Consider the following 22,141-nt stretch of genomic DNA (forward strand, 5'->3'; position numbering starts at 1 on the left):
TATTAAAATGGACTTAAATGAGCATGCAAAGAATTGACAAAAAATCCATTGTTTAATGGCGGCAATCTGCTAATAAAGGTGGTTCTGGATTGTACTTGGTACTTTTGAGGATACTTAGAAGTGATCACACTAGATAGGTGACATAGACATGTGCAGATCATAAGTATAATTAAATTCTGCTCTTGTTCAACTATGCATGCTCTTTTTAAATTTCAACAAGGTTTAATCAGAGTTAGTTTTAGAGGAAAAATTAAGATACTATAATTGGAATAGATGAGGGTAAATATAATTTGAGTCCATAATATATGTAATTCAAATACTCTATCATGTGTTACTAAAGCTACAGTATTAATTTATTTTTCGTTTCCAAACAGCACCCGACAATGCCATCTACTCCTTGATGTCTTCAATTCAACTGAACATGAGCTGACTGTTAGTGCTAAAAACAACGAAGATCTAGTTCTGCATGCGGGGGAATGTCAGCGGTAAGTGCTTTTGGCATTAAAAAGATACTGCTATAGCTTTATTCTCTTAACTTTTGTGAGCTATTCATATTTTTTAAAATCGTACAGTTTCAGAGACTGGTCTATTTTTGTTTCGCCGAAGATACATCTTTGAGTGCTAAGAATGTCTCGCTGTAATTTATTTTGTCTGTAGTTTTCTTCCAGTAAAATTAATTGCAGAGCACAAGGTGATTGTTACTTGTGGAGCGAAAGAATGGGTTCAGCATTGTACAAATGACATGGACTGTTGGATGACTGGCTATGTTTTCCTAAAACTTCTATAATATAATGGTTCTTGATGCACTTTAAACAGAGCGTATTTTGATGTTGAAACCTCAGCTTTTATTGGTTGAAATAGATTGAATTCACTGATATATAATCTTTGCACAGAATAGACCTTTCTTCATTCAGTTCACTTCTACCATAACAACCATTCTGAGAAAAGAAGAAATAGACAAAAGAAAATGGAAACAGAGAAAAAGAAAACAGGCGCAATTACAGTAGGTTAGCTCTGTAGTCTGTTCCCTTCATTCATCTCCTTGGGCACTTATCTAGGCAGGAGCTCTTAGAGGTATTTCCATCCCCTTTCCTAACCTGTCCACTTCACAGTTGTTAGACTGTTTGTTCATATGGACAGGTACCATCCTTCTTTAATATCTGGAAAGTGCATGGAACGTAGTGGACACAGTCCTAAACAATTAATAGCGTTGAGACCATTACCCTATCAATCAAATCCTTCCTAAGACCCCATTTCTTCTGTGGTGCTTATAAGAAGTGAATTTATTTTATCATTGGGGGAAAATCAGTGTTGTAATGCCAAAATATTAACAAGAGGCTTCCTCAAAAAGTTTATGCCTTACATACAAATAAACATTATATTATCTGGGTAAAATCTCCAGCCCCCCACACACTGTCCCTCTAGCAAAATAGCCATCAATTTACATATTCTTTCCCCCCTTCCTCCTCCCAGGTTGTGGGGAGAGGTGAGTTGGTGTGGGTTGGAGGAATGAGTCTACACAGAGTACTTCAGGAATTTAGGCAGAAAAAGGTTTCCTGGGTTGATGGTAGGGGAATTTGGCTCCTTTGCTCTCTCTGAAAGGTGTTTCATTGCCATCTTCTCCATACTCTGAAACAAATTGAAGATGAGATGCTGGTTGATAACTGACAAGTGTCGACATCAAGTGATGGTTTCTTCAGTTAAGATATCAAGTATCAAGAGGTAGCCGTGTTAGTCTGTATCTACAAAAACAACAAGGAGTCTGGTGGAACCTTAAAGACTAACAGATTTATTTGGGCATAAGCTTTCGTGGGTAAAAACCTCACTTCTTCAGATGCATAGAGTGAAAGTTACAGATGCAGGTATTATATACTGACACTGCTCTCCATGTGTCAGTATATAATACCTGCATCTGTAACTTTCACTCTATGCATCTGAAGAAGTGAGGTTTTTACCCACGAAAGCTTATGCCCAAATAAATCTGTTAGTCTTTAAGGTGCCACCAGACTCCTTGTTGTTTCAGTTGAGATATGCACTTACTTCCTTAAGAGCTCTCAGTATTCTGCCCTTCTTAAAGGTGGTATTGACAGTCTGCCTCCAAATGACCCAGAACTTCCCTTTAAGCTTTCATCAGCCAAGAAGGCCTTATGTCCAAACAGGGTGTGGAATAGAATTTTCTGATCACATTCAGAACCACAACCACCACAGTTCTAAACCCAGGTGAATTTTGGCTTTCAACTTCTCAATATCCTCCTTTACTGTCATTGATGTGGGCAACTTAGTCTTAATCCAAGTAATTTTCTCTGCAAAATAACCAGAAATTTGCTCTCAGTGAGAAGGAAAACTTCATTAAACAGTTTCTCTACCATATGGAATGATGGTTCTTCTCAAGAGGCACACAGCTATACCTCATGACCTTAGGAAATGTTTGTCCCAATAAGTCATCTTTGGCCCAGGATTTCTGCCATTAGCTCTTTAGCTGTCCTACACCTTGCCTCATCTCTCACAAATCATCATTAAACCAAGGTTACTTGTGAGGATGAAACCATGAAAGGGGAAACACTCCAGTACCGTTGAAAGTGGCAGATCATCAGAATAAGTTCCTCACTCCTCCAGGAGAATAAACTATATTTTGAAGCCATTGGACCCAATGATTTTCCATGAGAGGAGTACTTTATCCAGCCCTCTGATTCTAACCCAAACACTAGATCCAAAGCTGAGTCTGCAGCTACCTGGGACAGTCCTATAACCCTTATGTTGGCCACAAAATCCTGAACTGAATATGAAGATTCATGATCTTATGCCAGTGTTGAAATTACTGGGCACTGTCAGCCTTAGTGACTCCAGAGCCGCCACATTCAGGAAATTCATTGTCTCAGATTGAAGCTGCACTTTTGCCATTTGTTTATTATAGAATTCACCTCTTCCATGATCCCTGGATTAAATAAGACAATAATAGGCAGTCTTGTGTTCCTTATGTTTAATTAAAAAGATAAAAAAAGAAAAACTTTAACAATCACCAAGATGTGCGATGCCTAACCATAGTAAATGTGAGATTGTGCTGCTGTGTCCCTTGCCCTTTCGTGTCACATCCTTTCCATAGTGTTTCTGAACCTCAGCCATATTTTAAAAAAAACCTGTAAGCTCTTTGGAGTAAGGAGTATATCTTTTGTGAAGAGCCAGCACAGATTTGGGTGGTATAAAATAATAAATGGGAGTAATAGAATCATAGGACTGGAAGGGACCTTGAGAGGTCATTTAGTTCAATCCCCTGCACTCATGGAAGGACTAAGTATTATCCAGACCATCCCTGACAGATATTTGTCTAACCTTTTCTTAGAAATCTCTGGAGATGGAGATTCCACAACCTCCCTAGGCAATTTATTCCAGTTTTTCCTAATGTCCAACCTAAACCTCCCTTGCTGCAATTTAAGGTCATTGCTTCTTGTCCTGTCCTCAGAGATTAAGAAGAAGAATTTTTTCCCCTTCTCCTTCTAACAATCTGTTATGTACTTGAAAACTGTAATCATGTCCCCACTGTCTTCTCTTCTCCAGACTAAACAAACTAACCAATTTTTTCAATCTTTCCTCATAGACCTTTAATCCTTTGTTCCTCTTCTCTGGACTTTCTCCAATTTGTTCACATCTATCCTGAAATGTGCCCAGAACGGGTCACAATACTCCAGTTGAGGTCTAACCAGTGCAGAGTAGAGTGGAAGAATTACTTCTCATGTCTTGCTTACAAAACTCCTAATACATCCTTCTCTCCCCCCACCCCCCAACAGTGTTACTCTGACTCTTATTTGGCTTGTGATCCACTATGACCTCCAGATCCCTTTCTGCAGTACTCCTTCCTAGGCAGTCATTTCCCTTTTTGTATGTGTGCAACTGATTGTTCCTTCCTAAGTGGAGTACTTTGCATTTATCCTTGTTGAATTTCATCCTATTTACTTTGGACCATTTCTGAATGGTCCAGATCATTTAAAATTTTAATCCAAAGCACTTGCAGCCTCTGCCAACTTAGTATCGTCCATAAACTTTAAAAGCGTACTCTCTATGCTATTATCTAAATCATTGATGAAGATATTGAACAGAATTGGACCAACAACTGATCCTTGTGGGCCCCCCCTTTGGTATTCCCTTCCTGCTTGACTGTGAATACTATAAACACCTTTTAAAAATAGGCCTACAGCACAGTGACCCTTTATTGGGTCGATAAGTTTGAATAAGTGGCTCCTTTTATTTTTATTCAGGTTTAATAACTTTAATTTAAATAGTCTGAAATGCCAATATCATAACAGATGTAAACATTTCCAAGTACTTTACTCCTCCAGTAGGGTTATTTATCAAAGAAGAACTTCACAGCTTGTTTCACATTTACATTTTCATATTATGTGCTCCTATCACAATAATGTGATTTTAGTTTCAGCATAAAATATTTGAATGTTGTAATCTGGGTTATAAATTGCACTTTACTATGTGTGTTTTGTATTAATTTATCTTCTGTTTCACAGTTATAATAAGTACTTTTAATGTAAGCATTACTGCATAGCTCCTACTTTGCCTCCATAGTTCTACAGTTAGTATAATTGAACATCGAGACAAACTTAAGTTGCATTTAAGAAGGCCCTGAGAAGATTACCAACCCCCTTCAGTCAGAAGGCTGATTTTACTACCTAGAGGCCAATATGAAAAATGCAGAAATTAGCCTTTTTCAATCTTCCTTGCTGTTCAGGGACAGGGTGCACTGGTCTTCCCAACAGAGTCTTGCCACTGGATTCTCACTTGCCCCTTTTTTCCTATCTTCTGGACTACTCCTTGTTAATAAATGATTAGGTGTTTGACATGTTCACCTCCAGTCAGTTTTTAATTCCTTGTTCTTTCTCCATCCCCAGTATCTCCATTATTTCCTTTGTCACCCATCATTAATATTTCCCTCATTTCTCTTCTGTTTTATCCCTACCCATTCCCCTCACTCCTCAGGGCTTGTCTATATAGAGACATATTGCATGGCCAGCTAGGGTATAAATCTACAGTGTACTAGCCTGACACACTAACTGGTCATGTGGACCCGGTTATAATGCACTAAAAGTTCTGTGGTGCACTGTGACATACTACTGTTTGAAATAGGCTGTGGAAAGCATAAGCACTACTGTATCATTCCACTCAACATAGTAAAGCTTTATTTATCTGGTGTTTTAAGAAAAATGTGTGAGTTCCCTCCCTTCCCAACCATCCCTGTAATACATTAAAACACTGATGGCAACAATTGTCTTATCCTGCAAAATAATGCAATCACGGGAGCTCTTTTTAGCAAAAAAACTTCAGGACCAGACTCCAAAGAGAAACTGCTGAGCTCCAGTTCATTTGCAAATTTGACACCATCAGATCAGGATTAAACAAAGACTGTGAATGGCTATCCAACTACAGAAGCAGTTTCTCCTCCCTTGGTGTTCACACCTCAGCTGCTAGCAGAGCACCTCACCCTCCCTGATAGAACTAACCTCGTTATCTTCACACTGATTTATACCTGCCTCTGGAGATTTCCATTACTTGCATCTGAAGAAGTGAGGTTCTTACCCACGAAAGCTTATGCTCCCAATACTTCTGTTAGTCTCAAAGGTGCCACAGGACCCTCTGTTGCTTTTTAATAGCTGAGTTTCTTCCGGCTCGAATATATACATTGGAAGTTATTGTTTATGTCATTAGTGGCTTGTGTGAGGGAGTCGTAATTGATGCTGGTGACCTTCTGGGTAGATTGAGTGATGTGTATAGTAGCCTCAGTTAATTAAAACGTGTTTGTTGTACTAGAATAATGTGTGTGTATTTTGCTAACCTACAGTTGAATACACAGCTCATGATAATGAGAGATATGAGCTTTATTATATATGGTTTTGGGCAAATTTGTCTTAAATCACTTTTCTATGTTACCGGAGCCCCCCATTTGCAAATTTTTTTGAGAAAATCACTTGTACATTAGATTCTAACTTTAGCATTTAAAGTGCGTTACACTGTATCTGCAGGAAAATTCCACACTTGGCTATAACATTAGTAGTATCATTTTGTAGTCTTTCTGCCTCCCCTAATGCTGTTTAGCTGTTACATTAGTTTTGTTTAATGTAGGAGAAGCTGCTGCTCAACTCTGCAGGAGACTATTGAGGGACTCTTTTGTAAGAGTGTTGAAATGTGATGAATGTAATCGGTAGTAACAACTTATTTGTCATAGTGTTTTGGTGGTTATTACAAAATTAAAATAGCAGAATGTATCAGACAGAGCTCTTGAAAGGAGCTGTATTATGCATGTTAACAAAAATAATGTATTGCCAGCAGCAGTGATTTTAATTTATTGAAAAACTTAGTTATGGTAATTATTGTGTTTCTTACTTGATTATCAAGCCATTAAAATTAAATTTCATGACAACCCTCGTTTACGCGTAAATCACTTCGTAATTTATGATAATAGATGTTATCTCATTACATGCCTCAAGATATCTAGTTTTGTACAGCATATCATGCATTGCCTTTGAATTTACATTCTGTGCACAGCATGTCTGGCATTGAAGAATCTCAAACAACATAATCAGTGGAAAGATATTTATCATGGTGATGATCTCAGTAGCTCAACCCTGTCATCTGTCTTTGTGGTGCACCATAACTGAGTTATGAAAGTCTTTCATGCATATGAGATAAACAAAGATTCTACAGTCAATAGCTGCAGATGTCATAATACTTGCAGACACTAAGAATGGTTTAGTTGATTAAATGACTGGCAATAAGGAGATCCATACACTGTTGCTGACCAAGCAACATCTTCCTATGAAAGAATGTCTTTCCAAGTGTAAAGAATATGAAAATCTGAATCTACTTAAACTGTTAGAGATTTCACCTTTATATGAATTGTCTGTTCCTCTCCTAAAGAAGTTGTCATCATACAAAGAGCAACTCTTACTTTCAGAATACAAGGGGTGAAAGCTGAGATGAAGATGTTATAAATTTTATTCTGTGTTATAGGGTGGCCCCATCTGAAATGCCCTCCAGCAGCAAGCTGCAGCAAGACAGGAATGTCTGCCTCAATTTCCCTCCTCCTTCTGCCCATGAAAGGAACATAGTCTCCCATTGTCTAATATAAAGCCCAGCTCTGGGCTGGGAGAGAAGATTGGGAACCAGATGAGGAGCGGACGGGAGGTGGAGTGAGTGCGGAGGCAGGTCTGACATGTAGCTGGTGCAGGGACTCAATGTGTAGAGAGATTAGGATAGGTGGCTAGGTCAGGAGTGGTGACTGATACTGGATGAGGAACCTGGGGAGTGAGTCTGGAACTATCAGCCAGTGTGCCGGGGAGAACTGCATATGGCTGTGAGGGAGGTGAGAGATGGATCAGACCAGGGACTGAGAGGGGCAGTTGGGATTGGGTGGGCAATGAGACTGGGACTGGAAGTTGGGGGAGATGTGGAGCAGAGAGATGACTGGGACTCTGGGGAATCAGATCGGGAGACATGGGTCAGCTGGGCAAGGAGACTGGGACTAGGATGTGAAACCCGAGGTGTGGGGACTGGGACTGTGTAGGCAGAGAAAATGGAATTAGGTCGAGGAGCCAGGGATGGGTAAGAGATAGGACAGGGATATGAACAGCTTGGAGGGGATGGGGCAGAATGGTCAGACTATGGAGGAATAAGCAAAAGTGACCCCCAGAGCATGGAATGGAACCAGTGATCTCTGAATCTCACAGTTCTTCTGCTCTCAGCTAATATCTGTGAAACCGAATGGCAAAGTGTATCTCATTTCCCCCTACCTCATCCCAAGTGCTAGTCCATATTGTAATTGAGGCTTGACTGTCAAGATGTTACTTAGTTGGCACTATAATGTAGCATAGGCATATTTCCTGTATTTACTCTCTCCGGACACAGAATAAAGATACCAAGGTATCAATCGCAGCCTTTAAACAAACAAACAAACAGGCTGCGTGTATCAGGGTCAGATTCTGAGAGAGAGAGAGAGGAAGTTTGATGGGGAAGGGGATAGATCAGTCAAGGCAGAGAAGCTGAACTGGGAGAGAAGGCTTCATGTTTCAGCACACAAGCAATGCACTACAATAGATGAATACCGGGCAATTCCAAGAGACCAGACCCCAGCCCAAAGAACGCTCTGCAGAGCAGAGGAAACTGAGGCACAGGAATGCATAGATGTTTGTTTTTGTATAGATCTTTGTATTTGTATTTCTTGTCCTATTAAAGAAAGAGAGCAATAATACTGTAGAACCCCGTGCAAAATGTCTGTATGTGTTTTGTGCTACACCTTATCATATGCCCTTTGTGTGGAGTACTGGGAGAGTGGGTGCATTTAGGCTATGGGGAGAGTCTGAGGAGTCCGTACCGGTTCCAAGGTGCTAGGCATTGGGCTGCATAGTCTAAACTCTCAGGAAAGGGTGATAGAGAGAGGATTTGCACCACAAGTGTGTGCTTAGGGACCCAGGCCAGGAGGGTGTTCAACATATTCATATATGATCTGGAAAAACTGGGAGAATAGTGAGGAGGCAAAGTTGTTTACAGATTGTACAAAATTACTATAGTTGGGTCCAAAGCGGACTGCGAAGAGTTACAAAGGGGTCTCTCAAAACCGGATGACTGGGCAAGGAAATGGCAGATGAAATTCAATGTTGATAAGTGCATTGGAATACATAATCGCAACTATACATACAAAATGATGAGGTCTAAATTAGCCGTTGTTGTTTGTGCTGCAGAGTGTTGTTCAGGCTGATACGTTAATACTGCTAGTGCTGCTGTTTCTGGAATTCCAGTGTTAGCTGCCCTTGCAGAGAGTGCAGGTTGCAATTTAGCAGATCTCAATTTTGTTCATAAAAGAAGACTGTGGTCTCGGTTCAGTGGCAAAAGTCCTGGGTCAGGTTTATTGTCGACAAAGCCTGGTCCTAGTGCCCCATAGGAGCTACAGGTACACTAACACATGTATGCCCATGCAATTGGCATACCAGGATGCTGTCCCCTACGCTAGCACAAGATGTCCCTCCTATGACTTCTGCTTTTATGTATTGATATAAGCAAGTTACATATTACATTCCGTATGCTTTTCTTCATTATCCTATACCTTGTACCTGCGAGTTCAAACAAAACATCCTCATCTCTTATCCAGTCATTCCTTCCTTATCTTGCAAGGGCTCTGTGTCCCTGTTCCATCTCCTAGGAATGTGTTTATGCAGCTACTTGAGAACTCTGGGTGTTCCTGTACCATCCTATCAGGTCAGGAATGAGGTTACTTAGTGTTAGCTAATAACTAATGTGTTGCTATTCTGCCAACGCCTGGCCTACTCTTGTTCACAGCCTTTGGTGCATACTGTTAGTTATGCCTAGGAGCTCCAGGAAGGCCTATACCTGTTACCATTCAAGAAAGAGATCTTGAGGTCATTGTGTATAGTTCTCTGAAAACATTCGCTCAGTGTGCAGCAGTAGTCAAAAAACCTAACAATGTTAGGAACCATTGGGAAAGGGATATATAATACTGCCACTATATAAAGCCATGGTATGCCCACACTTTGAATAATGCATGCAGTTCTGGTTACCCCATCTTAAAAAAGATATATTAGAATTGGAAAAAGTACAAAGAATGGCAAAAAAAATTATGCATCCGAAGAAGTGAGGTTTTTACTCACGAAAGCTTATGCCCAAATAATCTGTTAGTCTTTAAGGTGCCACCAGACTCCTTGTTGTTTTAAAAAAAATTATAAAGACTGTGGAACAGATTCCATATGAGGAGAGATGAAAAGTCTGAGAGTGGTCTTAGAAAAGACACTACTAATGATACAGTTCTATAAAACAATGAATGGTCTGGAGAAAGTGAACAAGAAACTGTTATTTACCCATTCACATAACATATGAACCAGGGTTCATCCAATGAAATTAATAGGCAGTAGGTTTTAAGCAGTCATAAGGAATGTCATCTTGACACAATGCACAGTCAACTTGTGGAGCTCATTGCCAGGGGGCGCTGTGAAGGCTGAAAGTATAACTGGATTCAAACAAGAATTAGATAAGTTCATGGAGGATTGGTCCATCACTGGCTATTAGCCAAGAAAGTCAAGGATGCAACACGATGCTCTGGGGTGTCCCTAAATCTCTGACTGCTAGAAGCTAGGACTGAAGAACGGGATGGATCATTCAATAAAGAGCCCTGTTCTGTTCATTCCCTCTGAAGCATCTGGCACTGGACCCTGTCAGAGGACAGGGAACTGGACTAAATGGACCATTGGTTTGACCCAGTATGGTCATTTTTATGTTCTTATGAGGCATTGACGGGACTTTGTTTTAAGCCCGGAGGCTTAAAACACCTAGGATCCAGCAACTTTTAAAAAAATCTTTCAAAACAACCTTAGAAATCCATTTTCACTATTTATTCTGAACAATAATGCCACACTGTAGTGAGAGCAAAGAAACAGATGGCCATTCACATACAATTTTCATATATATCTTACAAAGACATTTGATTTTTCATTTTTAGTTAAAGGTATAAAAGTCTAAAGTTCCCTTTCACCATAAAGGGCATAAAACAAAAGTAAGTTCTCCATCTTTGCTAGGAGCACTTGTAGTATTACTTTGCCACATCTTTGATTAGAACTCTTATGTCATTTCTTTTCAGGGGCGTTGATCATATGTATTGCAGTGTCTGTTCCAATCTGCTTCTAGTTTCATTCAGGAAAGAAGGTAGCACAGTGACTTGAAATTGCAGAGCTGGCCGTAGCAATTTTGGGTGGGCATGTGAAACATTTTTGTCCTCCCTGTGCCCAAAATGGTAACTATATCTTGTCCTCCTCCTGTGCACATAGACAGCCTAAGATTTTTGGGAGGAGTTGAAAAGATGATCATTTGGGTACACCAAAAGTTAACTGACCCTTAAATAACAAGAGTGTATATGGGAGAGGCTCTTTTGGGGATTATTGAGGTAAACTTCTTAAAAGTATATGGCTAGCAAGAACATCCAAAGTTACAATTGCAAGAATAAAAAAAAAAAGAAAAAGGAAAAATAAGTATAAATATTTTAGAAGACACATAAAACTTTATGCTTCAGGGTGTAAGCAATCCTCTAATTCAGTGTTTCCAACCTTTTTGATACCAGGGATCGGACTGCTTCCTTTCTAAACTGTGTTGGGGAGATCTCGGGGACTGACACCAATCCACAGACTGGTCGTTGAGAAATACTGCTCTAATTAATGGGTTTGAGGAAAGACTTTCACTAGGGGCAGTTTTTCTTATAGATGTCTGCTGCAGGGTTTCTTTTGCCTTCTTCAGAAGGACCTGTTGCTGGCCACTGTCAGGAGTAAGATGGTGGGCTAGGTGTTATGATAAATTCCTCTGTTCTCCTTATCCTTCCCAAACAGATTCTAAGGTCGGAAGACATCACTGTGATCATCTAATCCAACACGTGTAACACAGTGCATAGGACTTTCCTGAACTAATTTTTGTTTGAATTAGAACATATCTTTTAGAAAACATCTGTTCTTGATGTAAAAATTGCCAGTCATGGAGAATCCACCATAATGCTTGGTAAGTTGGGTCAATGGTTGATTAGACTCATTATAAAAACGTACACCTTATTTCCTGTCTGAATTTGTCTGGCTTTAACTTCCAGCCATTGGATCTTGTTATACCTTTGTCTGATAGACTGAAGATCCCATTATCAAATATTTGTTCCCCATGAAAATGCTTATACACTATGATTAAATTATTCTTTAACCTTCTGTTTGTTATGCTAAATAGATCGAGCTCTTTGAGTCTGTGACTATATAGCATGTTTTCTAATCCTTGAGTCATTCTTGTGGCTCTTCTCTGAACCCTCTCCAGTTTATCAACATCCTTTCTGAATAGTGGACACCAGAAATGGACAGAGTATTCCAGTAGCAATCGCACCAGTACCAAATTCAGAGGTAATATACCCTCTCTACTTGTACTCAATATTCCCCTGTTTATGCATCCAAGATTGTATTAGCCCTTTTGGCCACAGCTTCACTTTGGCATCTTATGTTCAGTTGATTGTCCCCCATGAGCCTCAAATCTTTTTCAAAGTCACTGCGTCCTTTTAAGTAATATCTTGTCAGTATGGCCTATAATTCTTTGTTCCTAGATGTATAGGTTTACATTTGGGCTTATTAAAATGCATATTGTTTGCTTACGCCCAATTTACCAAGCAACCAAGATTGCTCTGTATCATTGACCTGTCCTTGTAATTATTTACTACTCCCCCAATCCTTGTCATTGCAAATTTTATCAGTAATGATTTTGTTTTCTTTCAGTTCATTAATAAAAACGTTAAATAGTGTAGGGCCAAGAACTGATTGGCATTAATTCTATTACCCTCTATTAATTCTTTATTAATTGACTCCTGCATCAGCTGTTCTATTACTTTCCACATGATTGATGTCAGGCTGACTGGCCTCTAATTAACCAGGTCATCATATTTACCCTTTTTAAATATTGGCACAAGATTAGCTTTCTTCCAGTCCTCTGGAACTTCCCCAGTGTTCCAGGATTTATTGAAAATCATCAGTAAGGATCCAGTGAATTATTTGGTCAGCTCATTTAAAACTCTCAAATGCAAGTTATCTGGAATGGCTGATTTAAAAATGTCTAACTTCAGTAGTTATTTGTTAACATCCACCCAAGGTACTGTTGGCATGGAAAAGTCTCCTCATCATCAAATGATATGACTACATCATGGTTTACCCCAAATATAGAACAGTAATATTTTCTGAATATGTCTGCTTGTTCTTCATTATTATTGACTATTCTACTATTTCCATCCAGTAATGGACCAATACCATTATTAGGATCACTTTGTTCCTGATATAACTTAAAATAATCCTTATTATCCGTAAGTCTGCTGGCTGTAGAGTTCTCCCTTTGTCCTTTTGTTTCCCTTTTTTCTGCAGTTCCTAGGTTCTGATTTATATTCATTACTATCCCCTTTCTTCCAGTTGTTATAATATATATATATATATATATATATATATATATAAATTATAGCTACCTTTACATCTTGTTTAAACCAGGTTCGCCTTTTAAGCAGTGTGGCCTTCTTTCTCAGTTACGGGATTGTTTTTTTTGGCATCTAATTAATTGTTCCTAAACCATTCCCAAGCATCATTCACATTTTTCCAATTAATTTTTCTCCCAAATGATATGACTCATAATTGTTTTCAGTTTTGTGAAATTGGCCCTTTTAAAGCACCAAATGTGTATATAAAACTTGTTTGGGCTTTAATCTGTTTGCACAAAAAGAATGTAATTTTCATACTTGTACCTAAGCCACTACTAATTTTTTTAGTTTTATGATCGGTTCCTGATTATCTGTCAAGACAAGGTCTAATATAGGATTTCTCTGTGTTTGATTCAAAACTTTGAGTTAGGAAATTATCTATAATATTTTGAAATTCCAAGGATATTTTAGTACTAGCTAGCAGCATGAGACTGCCGGCATATGTTACTCAGATTGAAGTCCCCCATGATCACATAGGTTTTTTTCCTATATATTATAGATAGCTGCTTAAGGAGCCAGTAATCCTGTTCCTTAGTATGATTTGATGGTTTGTAACAGTCACCAACCGTACCCCATCTTGTGCTTTTCTGTTAGGACATTTGTCTGTTCTCCGTCAAAACTGGAACTCAGATATTTTTCCTTCAACTCCAGGTTAGTTTATATTGGTTTTGTAAATGATTAGAAACATATTTTTGTCTTCAATAAAATCTGAGATTCATCATCACATTCATAGTTGCCCTAAATCATTGAGTACACAATGGCTGCAGGCTGTTCAGGGTTTAAAGATCAATATAACAGAGTATTTGCATTTTGACATTATCAGAACCCGTAGTTAGTGATAATAAAGAGCTTTCTATGAAAAAGGCCTATACAGTCCCTTCTTCCCTCTCAGAACACTTGGGAAAGATGGTTTACTACTTTTTATTGAGTGCTGTCAATTATTTTGATGCTGGACAAACCTGGAGGAAAACAGGTCCTTGTCCCAAGAAGCTTAACAGTCTAAATTGACAAATAAAATAAAGTACAAACAAAAATGATACACTGGGCAAAGTTCCAGTCCTTTTAGATGTTTGCTGTTTTATTTCTTTTTCTCTGTTGGACGTTAGGTGAGGGGAAAAAAAAAAAAGGAAGGAGAGAGGTAAATGAAGCAATTTTTTTCTGTAGTTGGGTCGTACCACAACTGTGTCATTCCTTGAAAAAAGCCATTGTTGAAACTAAAATGTAGACTCTTTAAATTCCTATATATATATATATATATATATATATATATATATATATATATATATATATATATATATATATATATATGCTAGAGTAAGGCATTCTGTGTTCAAATCATGAAATTCTGGCATTGGTAAATTATAAACATAGAGGAGGAAGTCAAGATCTCACATTACCAGCTCTCCCCTGAGGATGTTCTGCTTATTAAGAGCTTGATATTATTGAGGAAGACAAAGATTCATGATTGTTTAAAAAAATGTAGGAAAGGGAGAGGATAGACAAGGATAGGTACTAAGAATCTGCTACTGTACTGCAGCTGTGGATCTTTGTTAGTAGAAATAAAAGTGTCTTACAATCTCTCCTCCTTTGCATGAATTACTCCACCTCTCTGCCAGGCTCATCCCGTCTTCCCAAAGCCAGACACTTTCCGTTCCCTTCTCCACATCCATCAACATAATTTAACTTGGTTTAGCTCCCCGCCTATCTGTAGCATTCTCCTATGTTCTCTAAGAATCCCTATCCTCCCCTCCCCCTCTCTGAACTGTGACACCCACTCCAGCCTACTCTTCTATCAATGGCAGTTTCAGCATAGTGCTCCTGACTCCCAGCCTCCCATCTAAGATAAGTATTGAGCCGCCTTCCGTAAAAGCTCCCATGCTGTTCTGTCTCCATATTCCTCTGCAGAGGTACACTGCCTCTTCTTTTGCCTTCCTCCCCACTCTCTTCTGCAATCCCAATTACTGCTTAGGTTGCAGTTAGGCAAGCTTCAAACACACAATCGCCTTTCCTAGCTATATTTTTAGTAGGTGTAAACCTGGGCTCAAGGACCCTTTTGCTCTTAATGACCAGATATTAAAAAAATACACACTTTTTTTAGCACTGTGCCAACTGGTTCTAAAACAAAATATTTTCCTATGGAGTCTAATTTTTCATGTATGTCACCTAATTAAATCTGAGAACCTTCAATACTGGGGGATTGATTGCTCAGGGGATGAGTAACTGGATATAGAACCTTTCACTTCCAGGTTATAAGTTCAAATTGTGAAATCATTTTGGTGGCATCAGTCCAATTGCCAGTTGACAAATGTCTTTATTTAAAAAAAAAAAAAAAAAAAAAAACCCTCTCCCCTCCCCCACAACTGGGCACTGTTGTTGACACTGTCAGCAAGACATCAAAAGCTGAATGGGCGTAGGTGTCATTCCGGATCAGGATTGAATGTGGGGAAGCTTGCATTGCTGCTTACTGTGTTGTAATTGTTCTATGGATAAACAGATGACTTCAGCCTGCTATCTGTACTTAGAGATGCTCACACTATGTAGCTGGTGTGGAAGCACTGTAGCTATTTAATGGAAAGAAAGATGATTGTCTTGAGTTGATGCCATTTATGCCGGGTTTAATGCCCAGAGGGTTTATTAAGGCTGACACTTCCACAGCACACCCATTTCACTCCATTCTTAAATACTGATCTCTTGTAAAAAGATCATGATGTTATATTGTAGGTTTCCTGCAACTACAGACAAAAATATCCAAATCATATTATTTTACAGAGTGATTAAAAAAGTAATTTAAATAGCTTTAGTATTAATAGCTATATGACTTTCTTCCAAGGAGGACAGTCATTTAAGATCACTGCTTCAGCACTTTGAATCCATTCTTGAATATTGAAATGCATCTTCCTCTCTCTCCATTAATTGAGCAGGATAATAGCTATTATGGTACTGTATAGTTCAGGTCTTTTGATCTGAAGGATAATAGTGAAAGATACTGTATACACACCAGTACTGTAGAAAGCCTGCTTTATTACAGAATTCCCATTGTCTTATTCCCATATATTTCTTTAGAAATATGTTTGAAATGTTGTCTTCATTCTCTTATTACTGTCTCCTGATGTCACTATAGTAACACTATGGTTCTACTCATACAGCTGAAGCCGTCTTTAGTATACTGTAACGATTTGCGTCCTAAATTCAACAAAAATAAATATAGTAGTCTGTGTGCTAACCTAATTGGAGTGAACTTTTTGTTTAAACTAGAGAAGTGTAATAGCAAATTGCAGAAAACCCACCACCACATCGTAGGGCAAAATAAATTAAGGGCCTGACTCAGCAGGAGCATGAATGGGGAAGAACAACTTCTTCATCCTTGCATGATGCAGAAGTCAGATTTATTTTGTTGTTGTTGTTACTGATCTTGATTCATTAACTTTGAACGTTTCTGAGCCATTTGCTATGAGTATCAGGGACACTCAGTTCAGTTACCTGTGGTGGCTTCTGCTCCAATCTCTCCCTAGTACCACCTTCCTTGCCACTAGTTGTGGGACAGTGTATTGGGGGGCATGGTAGGGACTCTTGCAGTGTTAAAGGGAGTTCCTAGCCCTTCCTCTCTGCATCTGCTCTGTCAATAGCCCTCTCACACAAACCACTGCTTTAATGGTGTGGAATCCCCAGCATAGGTGAATAGGCTTTGGGGCACTGTTGTCAAGTTTGATCAATAACTACTACTTCTGACATCCCTCCACCACAATCAGAGGTTTTTCCAATGCTAGGCACATGATAGGGCCCAGTCTGTAGCCCTGGTGAGATCTTCCATAGTGCCTTCCTGGTGCTGCAGGCTGACAGATGTTCAAAGATTTGTGTTTCACCATAGTCGTGTGTCTGGGTTGTTGGACTAGACCCATTTCCGCATACAGACTTTTGACTAGCCAACTCCTGTTCAGAGGCGACTTAAAGATCTCAAGGTCAATCAATCCTTTTCCGCACTGTGGGAAGGCCTTTGGCAATGTCAATGTGCATTTTCATGTCCTTGTTGAATATTTCAAGCTGTGGGCACCACATTTCCAATTGTATAGCTGTCGGTGATATTCTTTAGCAGTTCCATTGCAGCTAGGAAGCATTTCTGCGATAGCAGGCTGCTAACTGCTGTGGTGTAGCTACATGGTGAATGGCTGGTATCTTTGACATGTCTTAATCATTCCAGTCTGCTTATGACTGCTCTCCTAATATCGGATGGAGTGATTCCAGCAAGCACATAAAGGTTGTTTCTTTTTTGGTTTTACGCATCCTGTGATATAGCAGCATTGATAATTGAAATCACAGAACATGTTACTTACCAACCAATACAGTTTTCCTATCTTTTTTCACTGGTAAATGCAATAAAAATGGAGTCTAGACTGAGTTCAGGTTTTTACAGAACTATGGACACTGCTACAAATGAAGTACACCGCTACCCCGATATAACACAACCTGATATAACACGAATTTGGATATAATGCAGTAAAGCAGTGCTCGGGGGGGCTGTGCACTCCGGTGGATCAAAGCAAGTTCGATATAACGCGGTTTCACCTATAACGTGGTAAGATTTTTTGGCTCCCGAGGACAGCGTTGTATCGAGGTAGAGGTGTACATTGGAATGGTTCAGTCCTTCGATTCTCAGGATTATTGTTACTTTAAGTCTGAGTAACTGAAGCAGCATGTGATGCTGGTCCCCATGTGAGCTCCCGTCTTGTCCGTCGAGCAGGACAAGCAGTATTTCCTCAAGCACTGAGAGAAAGCAAGAGGATGTGAAATGCAGGGAGGAATCAATCTCATTTCTTGAACCATAGTATTCTGATTTTAGCCTAGTGCCCTATGTGTCTTTAAGGTCTCAAGGCCATTATTATTGTATATTTAAAATCAATCCCTTTCTCACAACGTGCCATAAGTTGAAGAAGGCCCTGAACTCTATAATAACTGAGCGCTAAGATTACCTTGTTAGCCTCATTAAAGCTTCCCTCATGAATTCCTAGTAAATCCTTTCTGGACATGTGTAAGAAAGCACAGCAGTTAATGAAACACTCCCAAGTGATGGACATTTTTATGAGACTCTTTCACTGACAAAATTGTTTCTGGAGGTGGAGGAAAGGTTCTAGCAGGTATTGTGAAAATGAAGTATTTAATCAATGATTGTTCGAAAAAGAAGGTGACTTGCAGTAATGAATTCTGCAGGTAAATTATGTGCTGTATAAAAAGTTTCTTTTTCTCTTTAAATGTGATACCTGTCAATTCTATTGTGCTCTAAGGACAGTAACTCCTTGCTTAATGCTGTAGTTATGTTCTTGAAAAATGCTACTGTAAGTGAAACGATGTTAAGTGAATCCAATTTCCCCATAAGAATTAATGTAAATGGGGAGGCTTAGGTTCCAGGGAAATTTTTTTCCCCAGACAAAAGACTATATATAAGGCCCGTCTTGACAAAGCCCTGGCTGGGATGATTTAGTTGGTGTTGGTCCTGCTTTGAGCAGGGGATCGGACTAGATGACCTCCTGAGGTCTCTTCCAACCCTAATATTCTATGATACACACACACACACACACACACACACAGTCTAACACATGTACACAATATATGTTTTAAACAAACAATTTAATACTGTACACAGCAATGATGATTTTGAAGCTTGGTTGAGGTGGTGGAGTCAGAGGGTGGAAGAGGGTGGGATATTTCCCAGGGAATGCCTTACTGCTAAATGATGAACTAGCACTCGATTGAGCCCTCAAGGGTTAACATGTTGTTAATGTAGCCTCACACTCTACAAGGCAGCAAGAATGGAGGGAGGAGACACAGCATGGCAGAGAGAGACAGAGAGACACACACACTCTGTGTGTGTGAGTGTGTGTCTGGGAGAGAGATGCGCATTTCTCCTTTAAGTATCCTGACCCCACAGCAAGTTGAGACAGCAGCTGCTGCCAGCAAGCTCTCTCTGTCCTGAGCACTGTCCTGTTCCCCCGCCCCGCTCTGGTGAGATGGGTGCAGGAGCAGGGGGAGGGAGACACCCTGACATTAGCACATCTTCCCTCCCCCTCCCCCCTGCCGCCTGCACAGCAAGCAGGAGGCGCCTGGGAACAGCACCAAGACAGAGGGCAGGAGCAGCAAAGGGCAGTTGGGGGTGGGACAGCTGAACTGCCGGGCAATTGATAGCCTGAGCTGATGGGGGGGGCTGCCGGTCCACCCTGGTTCCAAGCCCCCACCAGCTAGCTCCATGGGCTGCTCTTTTTCCAATCAGTGGACAAAGCCGGCGGCTGCCGAACAATGTTATAAGGGAGCATTGCACAACTTTAAATGACCATGTTCTCTAATTGATCAGCAACGTAACAATGAAACAACGTTAACCGGGACAACCTTAATTGAGGAGTTACTGTATTGTATTATGAAAGAAGATATTTAAGGCACCTGATCAACTATCTCTGTACCATACATTATTCTTTATATTTGCATCATGTCCTCTCTTATTTTTCTGCTGTCTATACCAAACTGTCCCAATATGTATATCTTTCTCCAAAGGAAGAGTTTCCTGTGGTCTCTATCAGCTGGGATCACTGAGGACCCCTTGTTTTTCTCCTATATCTCTTTTGAGATGGAATACGCCATTTATGAGACAATAATATTGACTTTATAATGACATCATAATATTTTCATTATTATTTTCTGTTCCACTTTTTATGCATTTTAACATTTTTGTTTGCCTTTTTGACTGTCACTTCACATGGAACAGATGTTTTCTTTGAATGTTCCATAATTACACCCAGGTCATTTTCCTGAGTGGTTACAGTTAATTTAGAACCTAACAATGTGCATCCAGTTGATCTAGCCCTGGGCTGCAAGTCAAAATATAATGGCTTGTAAAATATGTTGCTGCTGGTATAAGATGGGAGACAGAATTTGACACTTAAACTCTTTTTTTTGTTTGTTTGTTTATAAGGAAAAACATAGAGAAAAGGGATATCTGTTTAATAAAGGTACTTTTATGTACTCTAAGTGATTGTAATTACAATTTAGCAATTATCAATTGTCGTTAAAATTGAAAGCATAAATCTGGACATCACCAACACAGATGTGTATTGTACTGTTGGTATATTGTCTCAGGGCGCTTGATGTGTTTCATTTTAGGGTACTTACAGGTTCATTGCTCCTTGGAGCTCACTTTCTTAAGACTGCACAGAAAAGAGACAAGTTAAGTAATCTCAGTCCCTTGCTGATGGAATCTCTGTAATTTATTCTTCTTCTTTGTGGCATTCAAGACGTTAGATTTACTAAAATTCTCTTCATTGGGTCCTGCAGAACCATTTGCTCTTTTGGTATTACAAAGTCTGGAATTGATGATGTTGAAGAAGAGAGCCATAACCGATTGAGAGGATATATGGAAAAATTCAAAGGGCATTATTGTTAGTGCTTTTAAGTAAGTTTTAATGAAAAGTAAAGAGGAGAGACTCAGGAAAAAAGAATTTCAAAAACAAAAATAAAGTGAAGAAATCATGGCAGACTCTCTCACCCCTGGAGCTGATTTCTCTAGCTCAGGTTCCATAAACAAACAAATTAGAACTAATGAGATATGCCAGCTTTTTGTCATATTAGACTGTAAATTTTTGAAGCAGGGACTCTTTCTAAATGTACCTTTATTAAGTAGATATCCCTTTTCTGTATGTTTTTCCTTCTAAACAAAATACCTCTGATATGCTTTTGAGTTTTTCCATAATGCAAACAATAATAATAAAGTAATAAATGGCAAGGCAATGTGAGAGAAAAGAGTGAAACCTTGGTTCCACTGAAGTAAATGTGAGTTTTGCCATTGACTTTAAATCCAAATCATCTTTCACTGAAAGATTTTTCTTAGTAAAGTCTATTTTTATGGCAAATATCAATGTTCTCTCCCCACTGTTTCCGCTACAAGGCTCTTCAAAAAAGAAAGGTCATAAGAATATTTTTTGAAAGTTTTTGTGAAATTGCATTTTTTAAAATTCTTTTCTTACTTGAAAACAGTCAAACTACTTGTGCTTTAAAAAAGAAAAGTCATAATCTTTGTGTAAAGAAAATGTTAGCCCCAAAGGTGAATTATTCAGAAAACTTGACTGCCTGAAAACAGGTGTTCAGAATGGAAACACTCATGTGACCATAAAACTAAAATAAAATGGAAACATTCATGCTATAGCTACAATAAAAGTTATAAATAACAAAATATGCTAATTTCAGATTAAATGAATCAACTATTATACTACTATATAATATGCTGTATAATATGTACACGACTGTTTTAATACTTCTATATAACCTTTTTTTATAAAAGGTCGAGCAAGATAGCATTTGAAAATCTACTTCCGTACATAAGCCTTAACAGGTTTACATGACTTCATTTCATCATGCCTGTGTCCATTGTTAACAATATTCAGAAGACTTGGTACATTGTTTTATGTGCAGATGGACAGGAGAGGTGCTACTGGCTCCAAAGGAATTTTCTGTTGGTCTCATTTTCACTGATTCTGACCTCTGTGAGAAGTTGTCTTCTATTTTGTCAACATTCCTATACAAATAGAAAGATTCTTTCTTTTTTTATTATATGTAACTGTCATAGAGTGCATCACTCACCATTGGTTCGGTGCCACCTCCTCGTCACTCTGAGGATTACCTTGAGGCCAACGCCACCGTTCATAGTCTGCACACTGTCACTCCTTCTCCGCAGTCCATCTGCAGTTCCTCTTGCAGTGTCAGGAACCACAGTGTCCTCTTCGTGGCTCAACCCTCCAGCTGGGTCACTGTCTGTGTTTCCCCCTTCCGGGGGAGTTTAGCTCCTAGTCCAGCCACTTCCACAGTGGTGACTGCAGTCAATAGTCCTGCCGCTTCCCCTTTGGCGAATGGAGGGGGACCCCTGGACCTGCCCACTACTCCAGGTTCCGGCCCAGGGACCCTGTGGATTGCAGCCTCCTGCTGCACCTCAGATTCCTCTCCCTGCTGCTTTGTCTCTGTGGCCTACTTCCCCATGGCCCTAGCACCTTCTTCGTCCTTCCTCAGGGCCTGCAACTACCCAGTCCCAGCAGCCAGCCAGGCAGTCCTCTTGAGCCCCTGGGTCCT

General features: G+C 39.5%; 1 protein-coding gene across 3 annotated transcripts in view; it reads left to right on the forward strand.

The window, feature by feature from the left end:
• Positions 1–22,141, forward strand: part of TRAPPC9 (trafficking protein particle complex subunit 9) — an 831,895-nt gene that overhangs the window by 316,554 nt on the left and 493,200 nt on the right. For all 3 annotated transcript variants that reach the window (XM_054018404.1, XM_054018403.1, XM_054018405.1), the window contains exon 19: positions 375–485. In XM_054018404.1, coding sequence (XP_053874379.1) covers positions 375–485 — 111 coding nt within the window. The remainder of the gene's footprint in view (positions 1–374; positions 486–22,141) is intronic.

Source organism: Malaclemys terrapin, chromosome 2 (genome assembly GCF_027887155.1).
Source record: "Malaclemys terrapin pileata isolate rMalTer1 chromosome 2, rMalTer1.hap1, whole genome shotgun sequence".
In the NCBI taxonomy this organism is placed as follows: Eukaryota; Metazoa; Chordata; order Testudines; family Emydidae; genus Malaclemys; species Malaclemys terrapin.